The 26,288-nt window shown below is 59.6% G+C and overlaps 3 protein-coding genes across 11 annotated transcripts; 2 read left to right on the forward strand and 1 right to left on the reverse strand.

Annotated features, from left to right (window-relative positions):
- Positions 1–98: 98 nt before the first annotated feature.
- On the forward strand, positions 99–16,421 carry MMS19 (MMS19 homolog, cytosolic iron-sulfur assembly component). 3 transcript variants are annotated; one of them, XM_082054371.1, is made up of 31 exons: positions 99–351; positions 4,193–4,241; positions 5,039–5,139; positions 6,724–6,809; positions 7,217–7,291; positions 7,852–7,921; positions 8,118–8,246; positions 8,458–8,519; positions 8,797–8,883; positions 9,200–9,274; positions 10,338–10,415; positions 10,704–10,842; positions 11,226–11,380; positions 11,574–11,652; positions 11,910–12,035; positions 12,343–12,424; positions 12,775–12,872; positions 13,253–13,393; positions 13,623–13,778; positions 14,002–14,101; positions 14,219–14,321; positions 14,433–14,507; positions 14,642–14,768; positions 14,853–14,953; positions 15,030–15,086; positions 15,197–15,383; positions 15,495–15,577; positions 15,670–15,834; positions 15,956–15,971; positions 16,073–16,173; positions 16,253–16,395. In XM_082054371.1, exons 1-30 carry the CDS (start codon positions 198–200, stop codon positions 16,123–16,125), a joined length of 3,009 nt encoding a protein of 1,002 aa, XP_081910497.1. In that variant the 5' UTR covers positions 99–197; the 3' UTR covers positions 16,126–16,173; positions 16,253–16,395. The 3 variants fall into 3 exon arrangements, with proteins under 3 accessions (XP_081910497.1, XP_081910498.1, XP_081910496.1); XM_082054370.1 differs by having other exon boundaries at positions 104–351; positions 15,912–15,971; positions 16,253–16,421; XM_082054372.1 differs by lacking the exon at positions 13,623–13,778 and having other exon boundaries at positions 103–351; positions 15,912–15,971; positions 16,253–16,421.
- Positions 16,422–16,782: 361 nt separating this feature from the next.
- ZDHHC16 (zDHHC palmitoyltransferase 16) lies at positions 16,783–22,359 on the reverse strand. 6 transcript variants are annotated; one of them, XM_082053759.1, is made up of 11 exons: positions 21,247–22,359; positions 20,865–21,117; positions 20,452–20,646; positions 20,188–20,276; positions 19,939–19,967; positions 19,607–19,740; positions 18,848–18,895; positions 18,193–18,278; positions 17,810–17,928; positions 17,660–17,730; positions 16,783–17,277 (listed from the first exon to the last, which is right to left on the reverse strand). In XM_082053759.1, exons 1-10 carry the CDS (start codon positions 21,450–21,452, stop codon positions 17,693–17,695), a joined length of 1,197 nt encoding a protein of 398 aa, XP_081909885.1. In that variant the 5' UTR covers positions 21,453–22,359; the 3' UTR covers positions 16,783–17,277; positions 17,660–17,692. The 6 variants fall into 6 exon arrangements, with proteins under 6 accessions (XP_081909885.1, XP_081909883.1, XP_081909884.1 ...); XM_082053757.1 differs by having other exon boundaries at positions 17,805–17,928; positions 21,247–21,971; XM_082053758.1 differs by lacking the exon at positions 18,848–18,895 and having other exon boundaries at positions 17,805–17,928; positions 21,247–21,975.
- Positions 22,360–23,358: 999 nt separating this feature from the next.
- Positions 23,359–25,949, forward strand: EXOSC1 (exosome component 1). Of its 2 annotated transcripts, none has more exons than XM_082053614.1 (8): positions 23,359–23,492; positions 23,841–23,971; positions 24,124–24,198; positions 24,830–24,918; positions 25,158–25,191; positions 25,325–25,375; positions 25,455–25,539; positions 25,673–25,949. In XM_082053614.1, the coding sequence occupies exons 1-8, from the start codon at positions 23,462–23,464 to the stop codon at positions 25,777–25,779; spliced, it is 603 nt and encodes a 200-aa protein (XP_081909740.1). In that variant the 5' UTR covers positions 23,359–23,461; the 3' UTR covers positions 25,780–25,949. The 2 variants fall into 2 exon arrangements, with proteins under 2 accessions (XP_081909740.1, XP_081909741.1); XM_082053615.1 differs by having other exon boundaries at positions 23,841–23,956.
- The last annotated feature ends 339 nt before the right edge of the window (positions 25,950–26,288 follow it).

Genomic DNA, 26,288 nt, shown 5'->3' on the forward strand with positions numbered 1-26,288 from the left:
ATGTGACCGCCCGCACCGGCCCCGCCATCGGCCCCGCCCACACGCGCGCGCCCGCCGCCGCGGCACTTTTGTCCCCTCCGCCTCGCCGTACGCGCCGGCCCCGCCCCTCCCGCCCCCCGCCAGGGACGAGGGGCTGAGGAGGGGGCGCTCCCGCCGCGCGCGTGCGCCGCCACTGTCCGCGGCGCGAGGCCTGGCGCATGCGCGTGGTGGGGTCGGCGGCGCTGCCCTGCGCGCGGGCTGTCATGGCGGCGGCCGGGGACGGGGCCGAGGCGGGAGCAGCGGCGCTCGCCGCCTCCGTCCGGGACTTCGTGGCCGGGCAGCGGGACGGCTGCGCCGCGGAGGTGGCGGCAGGTACCGGGCGGGTGCGGCTGCGGGGCGTGTCTGGGCGTGGGCACGGCTGGGGGGCGGCGGGGCGGGCCGTGGGGATGGGCTGGGCTGGGCACAGGCCCTGCTATGCGGCAGGGCATGGCAGGGTGTGGGACAGAACATGGCCATGGGCTGTGGGGCATGGCCCTGCAGCTGTGGGCTGGGCATGGGCAGGGAGTGAGGACTGGGAGCTGTGGGTTCGGTGCGGGGCATCAGCCGGGTGGGGGCTCTAGGGTGAGGCGAGGGAGGGGGTGGCTGCGGGGCTGTGGGGAGCTGGGGTCAAGGCAGAGTTGTGGGGCCTGTGGGGTGGGTCGGGGTTTTAGGTGGCTGGTCTAGAGCATGGGATGGGATTGAAGGTGCTGGGTCAGCTGGGAGTGCCAAAGGCTGCCCTGGAGCCAGGAATGGGGCTTTGGGGTGGGGGCTGCGGCACGGGGGATGTGAGCTGACGGGAGCATGAGGCCGCAGGCCCTGGCACTGGGGGCTTGGGGCACAGTGGGAGCTGCTGTGAGTGGTACTGAGTATGGCTGGCCGGGGGGGTGGCCGTGACTGGATGGCTGAGAAGGTGCTGATGGGAAGGGAGCTTCTGGCCTTACGGAGATGCTGTAGGAGACGACTGATGTGCTGGCTTTGCTGGCCCATGCTCTGCAGCCCAGGCTCTGACTGCCTTCTCTGTTGTTTCTCCTCTTTTCCTGGCACGGCTTGAGGTATTTGATTATCTTGGATAATTTGGCTTTCTGCCTGGATCACCAATTTGGTGAACTTGTTGTTTTAGGCAACTTGCAGCTTCAGGAACATGACTTTTTTTTAAGGATAAAGTGGCATGTTTAGGTTTCTAGGCACTGGCTTCAGTGTGTTTTGGAAGGGAGTTCAGAGAGCAGAGGAGGACTATGTAGGCTGCATTACACAGAAGAGTAGCTTATAGACCTTTCCTGAGACTGATGAATTGTGAACTGATCCATGGTATCTTGGTGATGAGATGAGATAAGCTGGCAAAACGGGAGCGTAACCCGGTGGTCCATGTAATGCAGGGTGAAGAAAATGCCAAGCAAGTCTGGAGGAATTCACTAAACTGTGTGACATTCAAGATGTTGCAAGAGAGTTGCATAAAGCCTCTGACATATTTGGGATAGATTGGGAAAGATAACCTTACAGCTGCTGATGTCATCTATGGTCACGTTACAGAAGTCCCTGGAGAAAGCTTTGTCTCTTCAAAGACGTACAAAGAGAAGAGCTGCCCCTGCCCCCCTGGCTCTCGTCAGCTGTATGGTGCTTGTGACAAACCTACCTTGACAAGTGAGGGAGCCGGCAAGTGTCCTTTGGCCCCTCTGACCTCTTATAGAATCACACATCAGAAAGTATTAACTTGCATCACGTATCCTTGAGCGAAAGGGCAGGTTTTTTTTCTAACCTTGTGGCCGTTGTGCAATTGCTGGAAGAAATGCGTCGAGCTTCTCCCATATGTTGCTGAGCACTAAATTGAGGGTAACTTGGCAAGTGGAAGAAAGGCCTCAGTGCTATCACAGGCAGCTCAGGCTGCACAGGTCAGTGGGCGGCAGAAGGAGATTGAACTCATTTATTAAAAGATAGGGAAAGAAAGATACTGCTGTCACAGGAATCCATTGCATGCTCTCCGGGAATGCTGTGCTCACATTTTGAGGGTGTGGGGAAGACAAGAATGGAAAGTGTGTGGAAGTGATTGATGTCTAGGCCACCATGTGAAAGGGGAGAGGAAGTGTCAGGAAAGGGAGCAGATTGATTCCGAGCAGTAATGCTGCAAAAGGTAAATATCTTGCTCCTGGTTAGCCTCTTGGACTGCAGGAGCACCAGAACAGGAAGGCAACCTCTCCTGGTAAAGGTAGTGCTGAGATTCCGGGTATGTAATTGACCTTGGGAACTTGCTGCTGCCAGATGTGGAGGGAGAAGTTTCACAGGCTCACCACTGTGCCTGCCATGCTGATGACACAGGTCTGATTATAGCTGTGCTTGCACTTCAGCTGTGGCCTGTGCGGCTCTGCCTGTGAGCAGGAGGCTGCACTCGCAGGTCGTGCTGTCAGGGCTGATGTGGTCACACCACAAGAGGTGAAGCTGGTCACATCCCTGGGTCCCCAAACAGAGTGAGTTCTCTCACCATAGCTGAGTGAAGGGGCTGCTAACTGCAGGAGCATCAGTAGCTGATTGTGGTTTGATCATTACACCTCAGCTCTTTCCTGTTATTAGGAAACCAGCTTTGTGTAGATGCTGCTTTTGGTTTCTGAAAATGCAGAGGCAAAGTGTTTGGCTGCATAGACAGTCTTTGTCTTGGACCTTCTCCATGGTGGTTCAGAGGCACGAGGGCTTTGCAGGAGCTTGCAGAACGGGATGTTGGGATGCTGGTGTGAAGGGGCCATGTGAGGTCTGCTGGCCGCTCACTCTGCTTTGTGCCAGTGCACAGCACCCACTTGCTGTTGCACTTTGCCAGCACTGTATGGCTGTTGCTCAAGGCATCTCCTGCTCAGCCTGTGCCTGCTGACTCTGCGACCTGGTGGCCTTCTCTTTCTCGCAGTTCCCCTTACCTGTTCTGTCCATCAGTCCGGGCTCACGCTCCCTGCTGTGCCCAGAGGGAGTGGAAGCTCTGTCTCTGGGGCTGCTTGCTGTCAGAAAACACCATCATCCCTTCTCCCATCCCCAGAGACTGCTCTCTGATGAACAGTGTGGCTTAATGCTGGAAATAATTGCTTACAGAGAGACAGTAAATGCTTGCAGCAGCAGGAGACACTGGCTGAGACAAGACCTGGGAAAGCTTCAAATGAAACCTGTAGGATTCTGAGGGAGTGGATGCCCTGTCAGTCATGTAGGCAAGACTTCAGCAGGACAGAGGGATGTGCAGGGCCCTCTGGAGTACCCAGAAGTGCTCCTGGGCAAAGACAGTGAGTCTCAGTGACCGGAAGGTGCTTTTTTTGAAAGCTGTTTTGTCCAGGTACAGAGTGAGGGGTGCTTCTTGTTTCCCAGCAATGTCCTTTGCCACCTGATGTACAGGTCAGGGTTCTGAAGGTAAGGCAGTCCCTTCCCTCCCACCCCATGTCTGACCATAGGGCACGCACAGAGCTTTTCCTACGGGGAAAGTGACACGGTGGTGGTTGTTGGTGGGGGTGGAGAACCTGCCCTTTTGCCAAGGCTCGTATAGGATGCAGCAGGTCCTTCCCAAAGCCTCCTAAGGAGTGACTCTTCCCCCAGTTGAGCTGCAAGAATGTTGAGGCAGGAGGTGAGGCAACCTGGTGGGGTGTCTGAGTCAGAGCTGGAAAGAGGCTCCAGGAGTGCCAAAGCTTCATCTTCCTCTGACCACAAAGCCGCCTTTCTCCCTGCCCTCCATCTCACAGGGAGTTTGTGCAGGTCTTGCTCAGCACAGCATGGAGGCGGTGGGGAGCTGGGTGATCACTAGTGCCTGGGCTGTTTGCTTGGCCAGCTCTCCCTTGGGAAGTACCTGGGGGGCTGCTCTCTGTCTCCTCCCAGCTTGCTCACATTAGGGAATTGTTTTTTGGCCTCTCAGCAAAGTGGATGCAGCCAGGCTGTAGGGAGAGGGTACAGGCAAAGTGCAGGTGAGTGTCACTGCTCTCAGCTCTGATCTAGTCAAGGCAGCACTTGGTTCCAGACATGTTTGCAGGCAGGGCTGGAGGCAGCTCCACTAACTAAGCACACATGGCTCCTTTGGTATTTAGCGAGGTGCCAGCACCCAGCCAGCTTTTCCTGCTGTGGTGCTGGGGCCCTTCCCGGTACTTCTCTCCAGTGCCGAGCGTCACTGATGCTCTGGGGGTCTCTGTGGTTCACTCTCTTTACGTCCTTTCTCCAGGGGTGAAAGATGGAAGCTGGACTGTACTGCAGCTTGTGGAAGCCCTGGGGTAAGAAAAGCCTTATAAATGTTATATGTCGTGTAAGGGCCTTGCAGGGGAGGTTCCTGCAAGGAGCGACAGTGAGAAGGAAAAGTATGCTGTTCATCCAGGATGAGCTGGCGTCAGGACTGGTGACACACAGCAGCACACAGGCCTGCAAGGATCTGGTCTGGTTGCAGCATGGGGCCTGAGCGGTGCTTTGCCCTCCTAGGACTTAGGAGCTGTTTGGGAAAGAACAAGGCTGAAGCAGCTCCTGATGTTCTCCCAGGGCCAAGGAGAGGTGTTGTGGCAGGCATCGAGCTGCAGGGCACTTCTCAGTTGGGACTGTCCCATCAGGAGCTGCCTGAGTACACAGCTGCACATCACCATGTCACGAGTTGGCTGGCACTCAGCTTTCACTTCTGTCTCTGAGCTGTTGTGGCCTGGGACTCGGGGAGGCTTGTTTCTGCCAAGCTGGGGGCTGGGTTTACCTCACTGTAAGAGGCTTTGCCCTCTTTCAGCCCTTGTGATCTTGGGAGCCTGAGTTGCAGGTGCAGAGCATGGTGCAAGAGCACGTTCTTTGGTCTGACTTGAGAACTTGGATTTATTGCTGCATGGCTCTGGGGCCGGGTGCATGTGTGCAGCACTCGTGAGGAAGAGGAGTCTGTTCCCACCATGCTGACAAGTCAGGCAGCGTTGGGCTGCTTCCCTCTTGCCCAGAGAGCAGCACCTCTTTGTTTTTATAATGTGTCTGCTCAGGATGTGTGTCCTGCTTGGGTGTCCCTGCTCACAGCGGGTCTCTTGGGCTTTCCCCCCACTTGGATTAGACCTTGCCTGGAGAACACAGATCCTCGGACGCGAGGGCGAGGCATCCAGCTGCTGTCACAAGTTCTGCTCCAGTGTTACTTCCAGCTCCAGGAGAAGGAAGGTAAGGGCTACTCCGGGCCCTGGAGTGGCTGCTGGCAGGTTGGGGACAAAGCCTGTGCCACTTAGGTGTCTGTCCTGCAGTTGGCAAAGGGATTGATTTAGCACCGTGACAACTATGTACATGTCTCTTCAGTCAAAGTCCAAGGAGTGCACAGGGCCGCATGCTGCAGCCGTTTTGCCAGCCTCACCACACAATTCGTGTCACTCCCTGAACACGCCAAATCCCTGGGCTGCAGCTGGTGCCCGTGGCAGTGTGTGGGTGTTGCACACCCAGGCATGCTCAGCGCCACGTGGGAAATCTTGGGGACACATCTGCATGTCAAAATCCTTGGGTGGTGATTCAACGCAGGAAAACCATTGTTCACAAAGCAAGTCACACTGAAGCCCTACAGCCTGCCCAGATTAGTTTTGGGGAACCCTGAAGAGGAGGGGGGATCAGCGTAAGGATGAGAGTGGAGTGGAGGACTGGGGTGGGAAGAGGAAGACACCCCATTCGTGGAGGCAAGGGGGTTTGGCTGTGTGAAATGTCCCATAGCAACTGACAGGCAGCAGTGGAAGCCAATAAGTGCTGCCAAACTTTGACCTGGAGCTGAAGGTCTTGCTGATGGATAGCTGAACCCATGCAGGCTGACAAGGTGGGGGCAGCTAGTGAGTGAGGTGGAGGAAGGGAAAGATGGAAGTAAAAGGTGCTTAGTCCTTGGCGTTTGGCTCTCTCTAAGTCTCAGACTGGTGCCAGGCAAGGGCTGAGAGCAGCTGCACAGAGAGTATGAACAGACTAGCTACTGGTGTACTGGTGATGGCTGTGGTGGGGACTGGGTTGCTCTGGAGGGGCAACCGGAGGTGGGGAGGTTTGGTGGGGATGCCTGGCAAAGCCAGGGCAGCTGAGCAAGGGGAGCGAAATGGGTTAGAGCCAAGTCAGCAGGAGCTCTGGAGGGCCAGAGCCAGCTCCCTAGGAAGGCACAGGCAGCTGCTGTGACACCCCCAGCTGGCCCTGTCTTTCTGCATGTCCCTCCTCACGCAGTTCATGTCTCAAGTGCTGTGTCAGGCTGCCTCCTGGGGGGGTGAGTTTCTGCAGCAGCTGTGGGCGCAGGATGCTGCTACCGGCTCTTCCAGTCTGCTTCCTGCTGCCCCTCCCCAGGGCCGGGGTGTGCAGGCGCCCGTGGCCATGACTCAGGGGCCGGGAACGTGTTGTGGAGCCAAGCAGGGAAGCCGGAGCTCCTGCTTCAGCCCTGTGCCCCACCCCAGGACATCCTCAGCCTCCACTGAGCAGGCAACTGCTGCTTCCCCGCTGGTGTCTGCACCCACGTGTCTGGACAGGCCAGGGCAAACACCTCTCGGGTGGCTCCAGCACCTCTGCAATGGCTGGGATGGGTGCTGCCCCACTGCAGTCAGGTGTGAGTTGCTGATGGGGGGAGGGTGAAGGTGTTGGAGCCAGGTGAGTGCACACAAATGTGGCAGTTTGTCCTGTTCACCAGCGTGAGATGTGCTTGCTCTTCATCTGGCAGCTGCTTTTGCCAGAGCTGGGGTTGGTGCCCGGCAGCTGCATTTCCTGGGACTAACGCAGGTTGGTGTCTGTTTCTGACAGTGCTGCATTTGGTCCTGTTCTATGAGAACCGGCTGCAAGATCATCACCTTGTGATCCCCTCGGTGCTCCAGGGACTCCGAGCACTGGTGAGCTGAGCCCCCAGCCCGCAGCACTGGGCTGTGCTTCAGAACAGTGCTGGGGAGGTGGAACACCTGGGTACAGGTTGGAGCACCTTGTTGAGCGTGGCCTGGCTGGGCTGTCAGCTCCTGCCCAGCAGCATTGCCCTGTCTCCTGCTGTGCCCTGGCAGAGGGGCAGCGGAGAGGAGGCTGCCGTGATTCCCTGCCCTGTGCTGTTGTTGGGGCCAGAACTCCCAGGCTGCTCTGGGGAGCAGCAGGGACGAGATGGGCATCACGTCCTGTCCTGTCTGTGGGGGTGGTGAGCTTTCTGTGGCATAGGAGAGGATCCTGCAGCTGACTGCAGTACAGAAGCAGGAAGTCTGTTGTGTGGCTGCCATCATCGTTTTCTATTTTGCTTTTCTTTTCCTGTCCCCAGAGCATGTGTGAGGTGCTGTCCCCAGGGCTAGCAGTATCTGTGCTCAAAACCATCTTCCAGGAGGTACATGTGCAGGTGAGCAACGTGATTTCCCATCCTCTTGTCCTTGCTCCCCACTCCCTGGATGTCTGGGGACAGACTGTCTACCCTGAGGACTGAGCGCATTTGGTGGCAGTGCAGCGTAGCACATCCTTCAGCAGCAGTGCAGTGCTCCTGCAGAGCTTAGAGACAGTGTCTCACTGCAGAGTCAGAGGCAGACGGCAGCTGAGAGTCCTGTTTGGCCCTTGTCCTTTCTTCTCTCAGCCCTGTGGGAGTTATTTCCTTTGTTCTGTTCTCCAGGCTGTGTTTAAGTGCCCTCAGCACCCAAATTCTCCTCCAGTTTAAGACTATTTATGCTGGCAGGGCCTTGGGCAGTATGTGTGGCCCTGGTGTGACTGTGATGGTTCATTTATGCAGTGATGGACGCAGTCACACTCAGGTGCTGTTGCATAGGCATGTGCGCACTTTGCATGTGGTAAATGGGAGCTGCAAGCCAGGAGGCAGCAGCTGCACTGCTGGGGTTCTGCCCTTGGGTGGTGGGTAGCAACGCTGCTGTGTGCAGAAGTTTGCTTTGATTGCTCTGCTCCTCCCTCCAGTCCCTGCTCCAGCTGGATCGCCATACAGTCTACAGCATCATCACCAACTTCATGAGCACCAGGGAGGAAGGTGAGGGCGCAGATGCCAGAACCACTCTGGGGTTGTCCAGGCTGGGAGAATGCCTCACTTTTGCCTATTCCAAAGGCTCTGTTGCTCTGCCTGTGAAGGGCTGGAAGAGCTGTTGGCCTGGGGAAACCAGGCTGATTTAATGCCATTTTGGTGAGGCCCGTTGTCCTGCATCTACTCACACTCCTCCTCTTTGCAGAGCTGAAGGGCCTGGGTGCCGACTTCACCTTTGGCTTCATCCAGGTCATGGATGGGGAGAAAGATCCCCGCAACCTGCTGGTGGCCTTCCAGATTGTGCGTGATCTCATTGCCAAGAACTACACCCTGGGTGAGCCTGTGCCTCCTGTACAGAACTGAGCTGGGGACATGTAACTTTTCTTTGTGCTGTTGGATGAGTGGCCCTTGGGTCTGACCAGAGCTGGGATTGTCCCTGTCATGCTTTGGGAGGTGCAGGGCCAGCCTGTCATGGGTCCTAGACATAGCTGTTGTGCCTCTTTTGCCCAGTGTCTCTGCTCACGTCCTCTGTCCTTTCCCTGCAGGTCCCTTTGTGGAGGAGCTGTTTGAAGTGACGTCCTGCTACTTCCCCATCGATTTTACTCCAGTGAGTGAGTCTGCCCTGTGCCACAGCCTGTTCCTTCTGGTGTTTTCTCAGGGGGTTGTGGCCCCTCCAGGGGATGGGAAGAGAGAGTGGGTGAGAGTCTTGGCTGGGCAGTGTTTAGCTGCGATCAGTGGTGCCCAGGCTGACAGGCCCATGCCAGGTTGGCTGCAGTGACTGGCATCGCTGCTGCCTTGCTGGAGATGAGGTGATGCAGCCTTGGTTGATGGCTAGGTTGGGAGGTTTCCTGACCAGTGACCTGCTCTCTCTGTTTCCCTTGCAGCCCCCCAATGACCCTCATGGCATCCAGAGAGAAGACCTGATCCTGAGCCTCCGGGCCGTACTAGCCTCTACGACCCAATTTGCAGAGGTGGGAAGCTCTTAGGGGGTTCTTGAGCACCCAACTGTTCCCTGAGCACAGGCTGCATTTCATAGTGCTGCAGCTCCCACTGTGGCTCTGTGGGAAGGGAATATCTGGAAGCAAGAACCCATGCTTGGGCAGCCCTGTCTCCTGCTGGGCTGGGCATGGGACAGGTGCTGATGCTGACACCCTGGGAAGGGGCTGCCTGTGGCTGGTGTCCCCCCACCTCTGCTCTCCTGTCAGAGGCTGAGCTTGCAGCCCTGCAGGACTATGGACAAAGTGATGCAAAGAGGGGGCTGAGTCTAAATACTACCTCTCTCTGCAGTTCCTTCTCCCTCTACTCATTGAGAAGCTGGACTCAGACCTGCAAAGTGCCAAGCTTGACTCCCTACAGACTCTGGTAAGGAGGGATCCCCTCTTCCCTTCAGCCCAGAGCTGGCCTGTGGCAGCAGCAGCAGCCACCTCTGAGCCCTTCTCCCTGCCAGATGGAGACTCCCTTGCAGAGCCACAATTTCACAGAATCACAGAATGTTAGGGATTGGAAGGGACCTCAAAAGATCGTCTAGTCCAGTGCCCCTGCTGGGGCAGGAACACTTAGATGAGGCTACACAGAAAGGTGTCCAGATGGGTTTTGAATGTCTCCAGAGAAGGAGACTCCACAACCCCCCTGGCCAGCCTGTTCCAGTGTTCTGTTACCCTCACTGAGAAGAAGCTTCTGCTCAAATTTAAGTGGAACCTCTTGTGTTCCAGTTTGAACCCATTACCCCTTGTTCTACCATGGTTTGTCACCGAGAAGAGCCTGGCTCCATTCTCGTGACACTCACCCTTTATATATTTGTAAACATTAATGAGGTCACCCCTCAGTCTCCTCAAACTAAACAGACCCAGCTCCCTCAGCCTTTCCTCATAAAGGAGATGCTCCCCTCCCTTAATCATCTTTGTTGCCCTGCGCTGGACCCTCTCCAGCAGTTCCCTGTCCTTCTGGAACTGAGGGGCCCAGGACTGGACACAATATTCCAGGTGTGGTCTCACCAGGGCAGAGTAGAGGGGAAGGAGAACCTCTCTCGACCTACTAACCACCCCCCTTCTAATACACCTCAGGATGCCATTGGCCTTCCTGGCCACAGGGGCACAGTGCTGGCTCATGGTCATCCTGCTGTCCACCAGGAACCCCAGGTCCCTTTCCCCTACACTGCTCTCTAGCAAGTCATTCCCCAGCTTATACTGGAACCTGGAGTTGTTCCTGCCCAGATGCAATACTCTACACTTGTTATATTTCATTACATTTTTCCCTGCCCATTTCTAGGGTCCTAGTTTGGCCTGCATCACTCTTTCTTCTTTTTCTCTCCCTTGAGTGGTTTGTGCAGTTCAGTGTGAGTCTGCCAGGATAGACAGTGTCCCCGCTCTTGTGTTCTCCCAGTACTGGCTTCTCTCTGATGCTTTCTCCTGGTTCCCTCTTGCAGACTGCCTGCTGTGCCATCTATGGGCAGAAGGAGCTGCAGGAATTCCTCCCCAGCCTCTGGTCATCCCTGCGCAGGGAGGTGAGTACTGCGGAGCCCCTAACAAATGCTCCACCACAGCTGGGCTCCTGCTGAGCAGGAGTTCACAGCCAGACCAGGCGGGCCCCATATCTCCTAGCAACCCCCACCTTGGACAGCCCCAGCTGAAAACAGGAGGGGACAGCCCAGCCCTCGTACTGTGCCCTGGGGCTCAGATGTGCCACACTGCATTTTTGAAGGATGTGGGAAGCAAAGAGGGAGTCTGAGCCCTTCAGCCCACGGTGAGAGTGTGAAGCTGGAGCTTGGCTCATCCTACAGCCTCTCCTGCAGGTGTTCCAGACAGCGAGTGAGAAGGTCGAGGCGGAGTGCCTGGCCGCTCTGCACGCCCTCTCTGCCTGCCTCTCACGCTCTGTGCTCAGCTCTGACACCGAGGACCTGCTGGACTCCTTCCTCAGCAGCATCCTGCAAGGTAGGTAGCAGAGAGACCTCCCCTGCCCTGAGCCTGCAAAGTGTGCTTCTGCCTAGAGATCTGCCCTCCTCTTCTGTTCGAAGCCTCTCTTATCTTTCTAGCTCTCACAGCCACTGTTGGCTTCTCCAAGGGAATTAGTTGCAGGAAGGGAGGAGAAGGTGGCACAGTAGGAAATGTCTATTGGATTTAGTTGCTTTCCCCTCTGCTGGGATTGGGGCATCCACGGCTGTGCTGTGGGCTTGGAGCCGGAGGAAGCAGCTCTGCCAGGGAGGCTGTGGGGCAGCTCAGAGCTGCACCCCAGCAGCACATCCCAGCCCAGAGATCAGCTGCGTCCCCGCACATGAGGCAGAGGAGCTCTGCAGCTGACGCCCAGCATATCTCAGATTGCAGGCACCATCTGTGCGAGCCTGACATGAAGCTGGTGTGGCCAAGTGCCAAACTTCTGCAGGCAGCAGCGGGCGCCTCCCTCCGTGCTTACCACCACGTCACCCACAACGTCCTGCCCCTGCTGCTGGAGCAGTACACCAAGCACCCGCAGGTGAGAGTCACCCCAGGCTCTGCCATCGCGGGGCTGAGCGTGCCTGCTGGCTCTGGCAGGCATGGTGGGAGCAGGGTATGAAGGTGGACATCCTTCCCTGGCTGGGCACCCTCTGTCTCTGCAGCACTGGGCTGAGGCGTAGCCGTGTCCCAGCAGTGACGGTGATCTGGGTTACGCCTTTGTGTCCCTGCAGAGCAGCCAGAGGAGGACAATCTTGGAAATGCTGCTGGGGTTCCTGGAGTTGCAGCAGAAGTGGGGACATGTGGAAGAAGGTGAGGCTTGCTGGTTCCTCTGGAGGCACCTGTGTCCCAGGGGGCTGCTGGCTGTGGCCCCACCTTCCTTTGTACTGACAGAGAAGGAAAGCTCACTGACCTGGGTGGCTGCGTGTGTGACCCCCTGCCGTGTCCCAGGCACTTGGCATGATTGGGTGTCAACCAACAGGGCCCCAGAAAGGGTTTGTCAAGTGCTGTGGTGGTGGCTGCGTGGTGACAGCCAGGCGCAGGCAGTGACTCTGTGCTTCTCTCTCCAGATGAGAACACTCTGCTGTCGCTTCGAGACCCGGTTTGCTCTGTGGTCTTCTCAGCGCTGACTGACCCCAGTGTGCAGCTGCAGCTGGTCGGGATCAGGGCTCTGACTGTCCTGGGCTCTCTGCAAGGTTGGTGCCGTGTTTCCCTTGGGGAGGCAGAGGGAGGTGTCATTCTGTTCTGGGAGACACTGTGCCTGTGGCTGCTGGGACATACTTGCCTGCTGTCCATAGGTGCACAGAAGCAGTGGCAGCATTTTATACGCGGGCCATCAGTTTCAAAGATACTTAGTCTTTCTCTTGCCTGTTTTTGCTGGGCACCTTGTATCTGTGGTGTTTGGCGTCCTGCTGCATTTCTATTAGCCTGGAGGAGGGGAAAGGATGGTGGCCAGAACAGCCTTTGGCTGAGGGCAGGATCCCTCTACGGTTCTTCTTCCAGGCTTCCTGTCTCCCTCTGACCTGGAGCTGGTTGTGGATCACCTCATCCGTCTTGCCTTGTGTGAGGAGGATTCCCAAAGCAGGTGAGGGGCAGGCTGCCACCACTGCAGTCACCTACTCTCTGGGGAGAGGAACGAAGCCTGGCCTTGCTGCAGAGAAGGGCTGTAGTTGGGGGGCAAGACACAGGAATTGTCTGAACTAAAAGACCATGTGGGTGTAAGAGCAAAGGGATAAACCAGGCAATTTCTGGGCTGGAAATCAAAAAGTCTGGGCCTGGCAAAGCTGCACTGTGTACCAGTAGGGTGAAAAGGGCAGATTGCTGAGAAGTGGTTACTGGAGGCACCTACTGGCCTAGATCTGTGCAGCTGGTGTACAAGTAGCCCAGGGTCTGCAGTGCTCACGTCACCCCTTCTGCTGTCTTTGCCCTTGGCAGTGAAGCGGCGATGGAGGCAGCTGGATCTCTAGCCCCCATCTACCCGAAGGTTTTCTCTGGACGCATGGTACCCAGGCTTGAAGAGGAGCTGCAGTCAGGTAGGGCTTGCAGCCTTGGGAAGGGAATCATGTCTGCTTTAGGGGTGAAGCTATCCCCGCTCAGCTCCTGTGAGGTGGTAGGGCTGTGCCATGTGGCCTGGGTGGGTGGCTCTCCTTGGGGGCTTCCCGGTGCAGGCAGTGTGGTACTGGCACAGGGAAAGCTGTGCCTGGCACTGGCAACCAGCCAGCCTGGCCAGGACCAGCCCTGAGGGGAGGAGCTGCCCAGCCACAGAGCGGGCAGGGTGCCTTGGGCCTGACACAGGCTGGTTCTCCTGTGCTGCTTCACCCCATCTGCCCTGGCAGCATCTGGGCCCTGGATGCCCTTGCGTGAGGGGTCTGGGGTCACCCCAGCACCCCTCTGAGGTGTATTCCCTCTCCAGAGCGGGAGGAGGAGAACTCCTGGGACCCCCGCTCCCTGCGGCAGCGTTGTCTGCAGGCCCTGGCAGCCATGTCCACCCACCCCAGCATTGTGAGGGAGACCGTCCCTGTCCTGCTGCAGCATCTCCGGAAGGTGCAGAAAGGTAATGCAGCCCACAGCAGGCAGCTCTACGGGGTGTTTCTGTGTAGGAGGTGCCTCTGTTACCAGGGGTGGCTGGGAGAGAGGGGGGCCTGCTGTGGGGCGAGGAGCCCAGGGCTGGGCTGTGGATCCTGCCACTGGTGTGGGAGGAGGGAGGGGGTTGTATTGTCCCGGTGCAGATCAGGGCGGTGGGTGCTGTGGCTGTTTGATGTGACCGTGACTATGCTCTGCAGAGAGCGAGGCCAGGAGCCCCCAAGACATGGTCTCTGTGTGCCAGAGCCTGCACCGCGTGGCCCTGCAGTGCCAGCAGCTCGAAGAGAGCTGCTGGTACTTCCACCAGACGGTGGTGCCCTGCCTGCTGGCCATGGCCGTGCAGGCTGCCATGCAAGGTAGGTGTAGGACTGGAGGGGAGAGCTGAGGGCTTCCTGGGCTGAGGTCCCTGGCCCCACAGCCAGCGCTGCTGCTGCCGCCCTCCGGCAACCGCGAGCCCTGCAGCCCCTTGCCAGAGGCAGAGCAGCCCTGCCCAGGGGCCAGTGGGGGTCAGGGCGCTGTGCCTGCCTCTTCCTCTGGGCAGTGGGCTCCAGCGTGTCCCTTTCTTCCCTCTGCCCACAGAGAGCACCCAGACGCTGCTGGGCAAGGCACTGTTAGAGGAAGAGGTGCTCTCTGCCATGGTCCCTGTCATCAGCGCTGCCACCACTCACCTGAGCCCTGAGTGAGTGATGCTGGGCCGGGATGCTGTTCAGGGGGACCCTGCACCTCCTGGGAGGTACCCCGGAGCTCTCTGCTGACCCTCCCAGAGCAGCACATTGCAATGTCTGCTTTCTCCCAGGCTGGCTGCACAGAGCGTGTCTCATGTGGTGCCCCTCTTCCTGGACGGAGAGGTCTCCTTCCTACCACAGAACAGTTTTCCTTGCTCTTTCCAGCCCTTTGAGGTGTGTTGGGTGGTTGGGGCTGGGATGCCGGGACAGGGGCAGGGAATGATGATGTTGGCACAGGCTGGCAGCAAGGAACATGATGACATGAGCATTGTTCTTGCCCCGCAGGATGGGGAGTACTTGGAGGCACAGAGACGCCTGGTTGCCCTCCTCATGGCCTTTGTCTGCTCCTTGCCCCGCAACGTGAGTTGGTGGGGAGCAGGATGGGGAAGGGGCCCTGACCAAAGTGCCCTCCTGCTGGGGTCCACAGCAAGCTCCATGGGCAGAAGAACGGAGCAGACGTGGCCCTGGGTTGTAACGTGCTGCGTCTTGTCCAGGTGGCAATTCCTCAGCAGGAACGGCTGCTCCGGGAGCTGCTGGCACTGAGCTGCTCCTGCAACTGCCCCTTCACGGCCACCACAGCTGCCAAGTGCTTCGCAGGGCTGGTGAACAAGCACCCAGAAGGTAAGGGCGGCTGGGCAGGATGCTGTGGGTCCCTGCCCGCTGCTGGCAGGGGAATGGCTCAGCCTGTCCCTTCTGTGTCCCCAGGGCAGCAGCTGGATGAGATCCTGCAGCTTGGAGTGAACAGGATGGAGCCCGGCCTTGCACAGGGCCCCTGCCGAATGCAGGCACTCACCCTGCTGCTCTGGGTAAGAGCCACCCTGGGTGTAAGGGGGCAGAGCCAGGGGGCCCCAGGCTGGTGCTGACTCTGCTCTGCCTGCACAGGTAACCAAAGCCCTGGTGCTGCGCTACCACCCCCTGAGCTCCCACCTGACAGACAAGGTAAGCAGCAACGGGGTAGGTGATGTCAGAGGAGCCTGCCTGCTCCCCCCATGGCCAGCTGAGACCCTGCAGCAGCAGGGCACCCCATCTCAGGGCTCTTTCCCTCGCAGCTGCTGGGTCTGCTGGGCGACATGGAGCTGGGCGCCGCCACAGCTGACGGCTTCTTCCTGCTCATGGCCGAGTCCCCAGACGTGCTGCACAAGGGCTGCCACGCCGACGTGCGCATCATGTTCCGCCAGCGCTTCTTCACCGACAACGTCCCCAAGCTGGTGCAGGGCTTCCACGGGGCTGGCCCCGGTGAGTGGCCACCCCCAGCCTGGCCTCGCCGTCCTCTCTTCCCCCTTATCCAGGGGGCCTGAGCCAGCATCCCTTCCCTCCCCTGCCTGTAACTGTCTCTGCTCTCCACAGATGTGAAGGCGAATTACCTGAAGGCCCTGTCCCATGTGCTCAATCACCTCCCCAAGCCTGTGCTCGTGACAGAGCTGCCCACGGTGAGAGCCAGTTTTGGGGGCGGTGGAAATGTGGCAGTGCAGAGTGCATAGCTGGGACTTACTCATGTCTCCTGTGTCCTCCCCACCTGCAGCTGCTTCCCCTCCTCCTCGAGGCCTTGTCCTGCTCAGACCGTGTGGTGCAGCTCTCCACGCTGAGCTGCCTCCAGCCACTGTTGCTTGAAGCCCCCCAGATCATGAGCCTGCATGTCAACACACTGGTCACCAAGTTCCTCAGCCTTACCTTGAGCCCCACCATGGTGCGTGTGTCCCCTCCTTCCCCCTCCACACCCTTCTCCCCAACCCGTGCCCCTTCCCTCAGCCCTGTCTGTTCTAGGCTGTCCGCATCGCTGCCCTGCGCTGTGCCCATGCGCTGACCAGCCTGCCCACAACAGTGGTAAGTGCTCCTGCGTGTAGAGGGGCAAGAGGGTCCCAAACCTCCTTCTGGGGTGCAGCTAGCACCCAGCTTTTTCACCAAGAGTCCTTTCTGTCCTACAGCTGCTCCCATACAAGGCCCGCGTTATCCGGGCGCTGGCCAAGCCTTTGGATGACAAGAAGAGGCTGGTGCGGAAAGAGGCAGTGGCAGCACGGGGGGAATGGTGAGTGTGTGTGGCTTGGAGCTGCTGGGGCACCGGTGTGTTGGGAGCATGGCTAATGGCACCATCTCTGTCACCACAGGTTCCTGCTGGGGAGCCCGGGCAGGTGAGCATCCTCTGTCCCCTCCCTGTGCCAACCGACAATCTGACCAGGTCCCTGCTAACCTGCCAAGCCATCCAGCTGATGCCATGGACCCTCAGAGCACATTGGTGCCCCGAGTGCTGGGGCTGGAGCATGGGGGCCAGTGGACAGCACCCCTCACCACAGCACCCTCCTGGCAGCCCTGCCCTCTTCCCAGCACCCACCAGAGGGAAGGAGCTGTGCCGCTCGTGGCTTGCCCAGCCTCTGCTGCAGCCAGGGACAGTGATGAACAGACTCGCTTGTGTGAGTGGAGAGGGCAGGCCTGCACACACACATATGGCAACTCAGGTTGCCAGAGGAATAAATACATCTGTTTTGGTAATGCTGTGGGGGTCTCCAGTTCAGTTCCAGATGCGGAGCCACTGAAAGTGCTGCTGGTTACAGGCCCTTACTCCTCTCTCCATGTTGGGAAATCATGGGCTCCCTCTCCTCCCCTGCACCCCCACCATGGAAAAGAGACAGGCTTTCTTAGAAAAAAATATTTATTAGTTGGTCTTAAAAAGGCTCCCTGGGGTGTGCCTGGGGGCAGGGTGTCATCCTCTGCCCCTGCCGTGGAGTTGAGCTGGGCCATGTGCCGACCCGTACCTGTGCTGGCGAGGGCAGCACCTTCAGTGGGAGCGCAGAGCGGCAGCTCTGCTGCCTTTCCCCAGGGCTGCCTGCAGCCACCAAGGAGCTGAGAGCAGGTGTCCAGGCACCAACACTGTCCAAACAGTTTCCCGTGACTCCGATCAATGGTATGTGTCAGCACCAGCCTTCCACGAGGTGCTTAGGCCAAAGGGAGTCACGGTGGCAGAGCGGGTCCCCAGCGCGCTCCCCTGCCTGCGGGGAGGGATGTCTGCAGCACCGGGGCTCAGATGGCCAGGAGTGGGGTGCGCTGCTGGGTCACACAGGGAGGCAGGTCCCAGCTCAGTCCCGTCCCGTGGGGCAAGTGAGGAGAGGGCAGCAGGACACGGGTGAGCCAGTGCCTGTGGGGAGAGAAGCGAGATGGCAGCAAAAAGCTGAAGTTTTGGCGCTTTTCAGCTCTGTAGAACTGAGCCTGCGCTGGCAGCACCCACGAGGGATGTCAGCCCGAGTCCCTGAGCTGCCAAGATGGCTGAGCTCCTCAGCCGTGGTTCTCTTGGCAATGGGGTGGTGAGTTGGCCAGAGCTGGCCACCAGGCAGGGCTGAGGAGCCACAAGGCAGCTGGTGCCCAGGTCCTCCAAGCTTTGTGAAGCCCAGAGCAGCGCACAGCAGGAGATGCTCACCGTTTTGTTCTGCCCCAGCTGCCTAAGGAGAGCCCCAGTGTCCCAGCACCTCACTCACTGCTGAGTGACCACGTCCTGAGCAGGAGCATCCTCAGGGCTTTACCTTGGCACATCCACACCCAGGAACACCTTCCAGTTATCCCAGCCGCCGTAACTGTAGGGGTTCCTGAAGACCTGCAGGCCAGGGAGACGCACATTGCATCTGGCTCTGCCCCGGCCAGCCCTCCCGCTCTGCACGCTGCGCTCACCTTGCCTTTCTTCCGCAGCCTCTGCCTCTCCTTCTTGTTGATGTGCCGCTCGATGCTGGTTTCCCCGCGGGTGATGAGGGCAGCATGCCACAGCGTGAGGGCACCCAGGGCCAATGCAACCGAGCTGGGGACAGCAAGGGACAGCAGGTTGCACACAGGCCTTCCTTCCCTGGTGCCACTGCTGTGGAGGGCTGAGAATGTCTCTCTGCACCCACAGCTCTGTAAGGGCTCATTTAATTTCCTCTGTCAGAGAGCCAAAATCTCTTATCTGTGGCCTAAAAGCTGGCAGGGCAGGGACATTTGTGCTAGAGTGAGTCAACCCAGCCCTAGGGAGGTAGAGGGAGAGCAATGCTGCGTGCTGCTTCTCCCAGCCCCTGGGCATCCTCACCTGCACAGCACCCAGAGGTAGACCACGCTCTTGTGGAAAGCTCGCTGGCGAAAGGAGAAGGTGGGCGGTGGGGTCTGGTAGTACGTCTGAAACAGGACCAGAAGGGGACAGGATTACCCAAGGTGCATTATAGCTTAGAGCCAGACAGATTGCTCACTGATGCAGAGCTCAGACGGATAGAAAGGACTGGGGCTGGAACCAACACAACAGCCAGGGTGATGGGAGGCAGCCTGAGATAGCCACGAGACAGACACGTGAGAGCTGGCACAGGGGTGAGAAGCAGTGGGCTGGACATGGAGGGGCAGGGAGCAGGACACTGCAGCGCACCACAACTGATGCTCGGGGCAAGATGTATGCACGCTGCTGCAGCCTCCCCAGAGAGCAGGGACTGAGCACCACATGCCAGGCAGCTGCCACTGGCTGCCACCAGCCAAAGCCACTGGAAACTGGTACACAGGGAAGCAGAGTCCGAGCTGCTGGAGGCAGTGCCCACAGCAGAGCTGCCTGGCCAGCCCCAGCTCTCTGACACGAGATGAGCACAGGGGCTGGTTCTGACTGTGGTGCTCCTGTAGAGCAGGGCCCCAGGCAGGACCCAGCCTGCAGGGCAGCTCTGCCCAACACTGCCTGGAGCAGCTGGGGGACAGGGAAGTCCCACCTGGTTGGCAGCCACCTGCAGTCTCTCCTTCTCAAGCAGTTTCATTCTCTAAGGGGATGGAAAAGAGGGCACCAGTTACGTGTGTCATAGAATCATTTTGGTTGGAAGAGACCTTCAAGATTAATCAAGTCCAACTGTTAACCCAACACTGGCACTAAACCACATCGCTAAGAACCTCATCTATCTGTCTTTTAAACACCTTCAGGGATGGTGACTCAACCACTTCTCTGGGCAGCCTGTTCCAGTGCCTGACAACACTTTCTGTGAAGAAATGTTTCCTAATGTCCCATCTAAACCTCCCCTGCTGCAACTTGAGGCCATTTCCTCTCATCCTATCGCTTGTTACATGGGAGAAGAAACCAACCCTCTCCATGCTGCAACCTCCTTTCAGGTAGCTGTAGACAGTAATAAGGTCTCCCCTCAGCCTCTTCTTCTCCAGGCTAAACAGCCCCATCTCCCTCAGCTGCTCCTCATCTGACTTGTGCTTCAGACCCTTCACCAGCTCCGTTGCCCTTCTCTGAACTTGCTCCAGCCCCTCAATGTCTTTCTTGTAGTGAGGGGCCCAAAACAGAGGAGAGGGCCCTTCCCTTTCACCCCTGCGCAGGACCAGGGCAGCTGGGGGCCTCGCAGGAGGAGGGAGAGGGGAAGCAAAGTCACTACAAGGCCAGGCCTGGTCCAGCCTTGTTCTGCAAGCTCAGCCTGGGGAGTCCGGGCGGCCCTGATGCATGGCAGGGCGAGGGCTGGGACCTGCCTGCTCACCTCAATGGCTGCGTAGGCATCCCGGAACATCTCCCAGCCGCTGATGCTGCAGTAGATGCAGCCCATGGTCATGAACAAGCAGAAGGAGAAGAAGTAGCGGTGGTTGTAGTGTCCCACACAGTTGTTTAGCCAGGCTGCCACTGGGGTTAAAGGTGTGTAACCATGACGGGCCACAGATCCAAACCCACCCCCAGGGACCAGGGTGGTTCTCTGACCCCCAGCACCCCTCCCCATGCTGGCAGGCTCAGGAAAGGAGCAGGGCAGGGAGAGAAGAGGGATGCAGGGCTGGCTGCCCCGGGACAGTGCTGCAGGTTAGTACAGCAGAAGGATACGGCAGTGGTGGTCCATCTTCAGCACACACCTGGGAGGAAGGAGAACAGTGCCAGTGTCAATGCCAGCACAAGCACCGTGTTTGGGAGGGGCAGGCAGCTCCCCCAGCCCTGCGTGCTGTGCTGGAGATGAGGTGGGAAGCCAGCAGAGCAGAGGGGAAGGGGCCCTGGTCTCACAGCATAGTGGAGGGCAAGGAGAGCGGTCCTGAAGCTGCCCCAAGCGCTGTGGTGGGCAGAGGGAGGGAGCCTTACCTGTTGCAGATGCTGCAGTGGTGGGTGCGAGCCGGCTTGGGGGCGATGCATTTCCTGCAGATGGAGACGCCGGTGAGATCATTCTTGGCCTGCACACAGGTCAGAAGGGGTTTGTACATCCAAGTGCTGCTCCCCTCCCCTCCTGCACTGCCCAGCCTGGCTGCCCCGATCTGGGGGGAGGCATCCAGCTAAACCACCACCAGGCTGGTTTAGCTGTCCCCAGCGCCCAGCTGGGAGGGGCTGCACTGCCAGTCAGTGCCTCACCTGTGGTGGGTGCCCAGGCGAGGTGGTGATGGCCTTGTAGTAGTGGAAGACGATCATGATGAGGTTCCAGTGGCCGTAGGCCAGATGCCAGCAGATCCAGGCAGGTGTGTAGGTCTGGAGGATGAGGGGCAGCAGGCAGATATACACGATGGCCACGATGGAGCTCGTCAGCCCGATCACCAGTGCCACAAAAACCTATGGAAAAGGGGCCTGGGTCACCACAGCAGGCAGCACCTGCCGCATTCTGCCTGGGCAGATGCAAGGACAGGATTTGGCCACAGTAAAACAAACTGAACCACAAGCTGAGGTCCCCTCTCCCTAGAGCACAGGCAGCCCCGAGACTCAGCTGCCCCAGCAGCAGGCTCACCCCAGCCCCCAGAGCCGGTGCTCCCCTGCCCAGTGAGGGTACTCACCACTCCGAACCACCGGGTGACATGGTCCACCAGCCAGTAGATGGGCTCGAAGAGGGAGTCAAGCACCACGTCGCTGTTGGTGAAGGAATTGTAGAGCAAGGAGCGGAGGCAGAGGTGCCCATAGTGCCACAGCTGCTCCGCCTGCCACACCAGCTTAAACCGCCGCCGCCGGCCCAGCCGCAGGCACTTGAGGAGCAGGCGCATCACCGCCGCAAAAATCCGCTGCCGGCTCCTCATCCCTGCCGTGCCACGCCTGCAGGGAGAAGAGCTCAGTGTGGGCAAGCCACCCTGCTGCCTGGCTGTCCCTCAGGAAGGGTCTTCCCTCCCAGATGTGCTGATGCCAGTCATGCAGCTCCCTGCACCGACTCTGTCGGACACCTGCCTGCAGAGTGGGGCCCTCTCCTTTGCCCTGCGCAAGGATGCAGAGCAGGGGGAGCTGAGCCCAGACTCCTGGAGGCTGTAGGGCCACTGCTGCTGAGACAGCTTTCTGCATGGACTGGGGGGCACAGGCCCCTCAGTGTCTGGGCTCAGATACTCTCTGGTCTCATCTCGTCTTTCCCAGCAGGGAGGGGGCCGGGGGAGTGACATGGAGAGTCTGACTCAGAGGAAACCAGAGAAGGCATGAGCATCCAGGATGCTGGGCTAGTTCCAGGGATGATCCCAGAACCAGCCCTTCCCAACAGGTTTGTTAGTGGGGGAACCCACACAAGACAGATGAGAGGGAGCCAGGCCAGGATTACCCCTCCTCCCCTGATCCCTCTCCTCACCCCCAAAACCCTGAGTCTGGATGCTACTTCACTTTGACCTCTGGACCAAGTCTGCACCTTTCCCAACCTCACAGCCCCATTCTAGAGTCCCAACACTTTCCTCCTTTCCCTCCCCTGGATCCACCTCAGACACCACCATGCACTGGCAAAGGAGCAGCCCAGGGACAGCCCCAGGCAGAGGCAATGCTGTGAAGTGCCCCCCTGCCTGCTGAGCCCCTCGTCCCACCTGAGAGCTGTGCTGTAAGCAAGGAGGAACCTGAGCCAGCACAGCAGCTGCGAAAATGATCTGCAGGGTTAGGGCCCCCAGTACTCCACACAGGCAGAGTCCATCAATATTAAGCAGCGAGGCTGCCCCGGGGTCCTGCAAGGCACATTCTAAGCCTGGGCCAAGTGCTCGCCTCAGTGTAGTGCCAGGGAGCGGTGCCACACTGCAAAGTCCCTCCAGTGGGGACCGTGTGCTGCTGTGCCAGCTGCAGAGCCCCCAGGCAGCAGCAGAGAGGGCAAGCGCAGGAGCTACAGCATCCAAATGGGCCATCCAAAGGAGCCAGGGACTCCCCTCCACTCTGCCCATGTCTGGCCAGACAAGCATGGGGCTGACCCCAAGGCTCGCAACAGCCAGCCATGAGGACACCAGACCCACCAGGCCACAAGCACGGCTCCTGCCCAGGTTTCCTGTACCCTGGTAAAGGAGATGTAGGATACGCAAACCTCAGTGCTACCCCCTTCCCTGTGTTTCCCCTGGACTCTACCAAGAGCTTTCCCCTGAAACACATCAGGTGCAAAATGGAGCGAAAAATTCCTTCTGAGCAGCCTTTTGGGGACACCCGTCCCCGTGTTTTCAGTGTCATAACAGAGAAAATGCTGCAGCCAGCAGCAGGTCTCACAGCCAGCCCTCCCCTTCGAACACACAGGATCTCCTTGCCCCTCAGAGAGTTCCTCACCAGCAGCTGCTGAGCAGGCAGCCCACAGTGGAGCCAGCCCGCCTGCCACAGGGCAGGACCCCATCTCCCCAGGCACCTGTCCACAGCCCGTGGCACAGCCACAGGGACGAGGCTCCAGCAGAGCCCGGCAGGCGCTGGGGCTCCCGCTCTCACCCCTCCCCACCCCCCAGCAGGGCGCTGAGCCCGCGGAGACGGGACAGCAGCCACCAGCACAGCCAAGACCGCGGGCAGCACCACACGGCGGGGGTCACCCTCCATTCGGCGCCACCCGGGCACAGCCAGGCCCCGCTCCCGCCGGTCCCGCCGCCCCGGCCCGGCGCTGGGGCACCCTCCAGTGGCGCCCGGCTCCGCAGCACCCAGCCCCGCGGCGCCAGGACACTCCCGACACCCAGCCCCGCCACGGCAAGGCTGCAGCGCCACCAGCAGAACCCCCGCACCCGGCCGCACCGCGCCCGGCCCCGCAGCACCCCCGGCCGGCCCCTCCAGGCCCACAGCAACCAAAGTCGCCTCCCAGGCTCACGGCACCCTCAGCCCCCGGGAGCCCCGCGGTGCATCCCAGGCCCGTGATACCCCACAGCAAAAGCCCCGCCCGGCGCCGCCGACCTGCCGCCCTGGCCCCGCCGCCCGCCGCCTCCATGCCCGGCGGCCGCCGCGCTCACGGCCCCACGGGCAGCGCCCGCCGCCCCGCGCACTGCGCCTGCGCGCCGGCCGCGCACAGCATGCCGGAAAGCGACCTCCGCCGGCACCGGACTACAACTCCCAGCGGGCAGCGCGCTAACGTTACTCGCCTGGCAGAGGCGAGCCAATAGCCGCGCCGCTTACGGTGCCACCTTCCTGCCGAGGACCAATAGAGTGAGGGCTTTCTGCGAGTGAACTGCTGGTAGCTAACATGGCGCCTCCCGCTCGGTACTGCGTCCCTGGTGAGTGCGGGGCCGGGCGGCCGGGGGAGAGCTGACCGGAGAGGGGCGGTGGGGTCCCGGGGTACGGAAGGGGGTGCTCGGGGTAGCGGAGGGAGGTACGGGAGGGTGGCCCCGAGCCGAGGGCCCGCGGGAGGGGGCTGTGCAGAGGGGCTTTGTCCCGGGGCTGCAGGGGAGGACTGGCCGGGGCAGGGGTGGTGTCCTGCCGCATTGGGCCGGTCAGCAGCGGGCACCGTGCCCGGGGTGCGGAGGCCGGGTCCCCCGTGAGGCACCGTGCCCGGGGTGCGGAGGCCGGGTCCCCCGTGAGGCACCGTGCCCTGGCAGCGTCAGCCTCTGAGCACTGTCCCTTAGGCGAGCGGCTGTGCAGCGCGGAGGAGGCCACGGCTGGCAGTGGCACCTACACCCGGCACGGCTTCATCTTCTCCTCGCTGGCCGGCTGCCTGGAGAAGAGGAGCGAGGACAGCGGGGTGAGCACAGCCATGGCAAGTGCTGCCTTTCCCCAGAGCAGCCGAGGCTGCACAGCCCATTCCCAGGTGGGAGCTAGGCTCCGACAGTGCCTGCTGTGAGCCTGGTCCTGCGTGACCCCGCGCACCGGCCATGCCCTCAGCTAACTGCCATGTCTGCTGCCCTGCAGCTGCCTGTTGTGTCGGTGGTGAGAGATGCCGAGTCCCAACTCCTGCCCGATGTGGGTGCCGTGGTGACGTGCAAGGTAGGACACAAGTGTGCTGCAACAGCAAACCTCACAGCCTGTGCGCTCTCTGCCCTGTGCCGACCTTTCTTCTACACACATATGCGGTGGGGAGAGGAGCCCTGGGCCCGTTTGATACCGTCTGCACAGCTCCCAGCAGGGCAGAGGCAGCCCAGTAGCTCCCTTGGGTCCCTTGCTCACAAAGAAGCCAGATATTGGCATGGGGGACACCTGCCTTTGCTGCCTCAAGGCAGAGGTGGGCTGAGGGGAGGTTTTTCTTTGCTCTCCCTTCCAGAACTCTTTCTGGGGCAGGGTGCGTAGAAGGCCATGCCTGGGGCATCTCAGAGGAAGGGTGTCTCAGACCAGGGTTTAATTTCCTTGTAGTGCTGATGGTGGGAGAGGGACTGGGGTCACAGCAGGTGACCTTATTCATGTGTCTTGAGTTGCACACATATCATCTTCCATGCCTGGCTTGCTGCCACGTCTCCCACCTCTGCCACCACTTCTTTGGTCACACGGAGAGGGAGGCTGAGTGAGACATGAGCTCCCTGCATCCAGCCCTGTCCTGCCTGCACCCTGCCCTTTCCCTGCCTGGTGCCCTGGGGTGAGAGCAGGCCTGTGCTGGCACTGATTCCCATTTTTCTCCTGGTAGGTTTGCAGCATTAACTCCCGCTTTGCCAAGGTGCAGATCCTGTACGTCGGCTCCACACCACTGAAGTCCACCTTCCGGGGAACCATACGGTAGGGAGAGGGCTGGGTTCCCCATGGGACGGGGTGCTCAAGTGCCCCATCCTCAAGGGGGGGAGGAAGGCTTTTTTGGACAGCACAGCCGGCTGTCCTGGCAGGAGCTCTGCCTCAAGCACTAGGCAGGTGTCCAGCAAGTCCTGGCCAGCCCCCAGGGAGGCTGGGGCAGCTCCTGCTGTGGGCTGGAGAGTTGCCTTTGCTCGCTGGCACTCAGATCCCTCCGTCTCCTTTTTCAGGAGAGAAGATATTCGAGCCACAGAGAAGGATAAGGTCAGTGAGGCTCTGCTGGCAGTTCTTTTACTGCAGCCACCCCCACCCCTTCTTTTTGCTGGTGAGGGACACTTGTCCCACTGCTGACAAGCACCCTGACACACTGTGGTTTTGCCTGCTCTCTCCTGTGCAGGTAGAAGTGTACAAGAGTTTCCGCCCTGGTGACATAGTCCTGGCCAAAGTTGTATCCTTTCCCCTCCTGGGACATTGGGTTTGCTCCAGCTGCCTCAGGGACACCTTTCCCTTAACCCCCGCCTAACCAGATCTCACTGGGAGATGCACAGTCCAACTACCTGCTGAGCACAGCAGAGAACGAGCTGGGTGTGGTGGTGGCACGCAGTGAGGCAGGTAGGGACGGGCCATGGGGCTCAGACAGTCCTGCCTCATGCCCACCTGAGGGGCATCTGATGCAGCCTCCTCCCTTTCCACACGGAGGAATGCAATTTTGGGAAGGGGAGTCACTGACATGTGGTGTCCCTAGGGGTGCAGATGGTGCCCATCAGCTGGTGTGAGATGCAGTGCCCACGGACGCACACTAAGGACTTCCGGAAGGTGGCCCGCGTGCAGCCCCAGTTCCTGCAGACCTAGCAGGCCCCTCACCCCAGGACCCCCACAGGCGCTGCGGGGCTGGGGTCTGTGGGGCCAGAGCAGCCCCTGGGCTACAGCCTCCTCCACATGTGCAAGAGGCTGGAACAGCCAAACAGGCCGTTGTTTGCAGGATGGATTTTCTATTTCCGAATAATAAATATTTTTTGAGAGCTCTGTGCTCTGCTTAGTTACAGCCCAGAGGGGAGCCGGGGCTGCCAGCAGTGTGCTGGTCCAGCTCCTGTAGCGGGGCTGTTGAGGGAACGGCTTCCCCAGCGCTGTGGCTGGGAGGAAACACGTGTTCCCAGCCCACTGCTGGGGAAGGGAAAGCCCAGCGGCTTTGCCACGGGGAGGGGAGCAGCACAGAGCTCTAGCTTGCGGCTTGGCAGTGCTGGCGGCAGGAACTTGCCTTGCCAGGTTGATTTACCCGCATCTGTGTCAAGCACAGAGAACAGCTTGTCTCCCTGACATGGCACTGATAACCTGTACAGGCTGCGGCTCAGCCCCAGGCA

The sequence above is a fragment of the Streptopelia decaocto genome, assembly GCF_964273445.1.
Source record: "Streptopelia decaocto genome assembly, chromosome: 5".
Classification (NCBI taxonomy): Eukaryota; Metazoa; Chordata; class Aves; order Columbiformes; family Columbidae; genus Streptopelia; species Streptopelia decaocto.

Bases quoted from the DNA above. Each gene is read 5' to 3' on its own strand.
- EXOSC1 (XM_082053614.1), top strand. From the start codon at position 23,462: ATGGCGCCTCCCGCTCGGTACTGCGTCCCTG. The intron at 23,493-23,840 runs GTGAGTGCGGGG...ACTGTCCCTTAG, and splicing joins CGCTCGGTACTGCGTCCCTG to GCGAGCGGCTGTGCAGCGCG. The intron at 24,199-24,829 runs GTAGGACACAAG...TTCTCCTGGTAG, and splicing joins GTGCCGTGGTGACGTGCAAG to GTTTGCAGCATTAACTCCCG.
- ZDHHC16 (XM_082053757.1), bottom strand. From the start codon at position 21,452: ATGTCACTCCCCCGGCCCCCTCCCTGCTGGGAAAGACGAGATGAGACC. The intron at 20,277-20,451 runs GTGAGGCACTGA...ACCTGTGTGCAG, and splicing joins CGCCTGGGCACCCACCACAG to GCCAAGAATGATCTCACCGG. The intron at 19,968-20,187 runs GTAAGGCTCCCT...CCTTCCTCCCAG, and splicing joins CACTGCAGCATCTGCAACAG to GTGTGTGCTGAAGATGGACC.
- MMS19 (XM_082054370.1), top strand. From the start codon at position 198: ATGCGCGTGGTGGGGTCGGCGGCGCTGCCCTGCGCGCGGGCTGTCATG. The intron at 7,292-7,851 runs GTGAGCAACGTG...TCCTCCCTCCAG, and splicing joins TCCAGGAGGTACATGTGCAG to TCCCTGCTCCAGCTGGATCG. The intron at 9,275-10,337 runs GTAAGGAGGGAT...TCCCTCTTGCAG, and splicing joins TTGACTCCCTACAGACTCTG to ACTGCCTGCTGTGCCATCTA.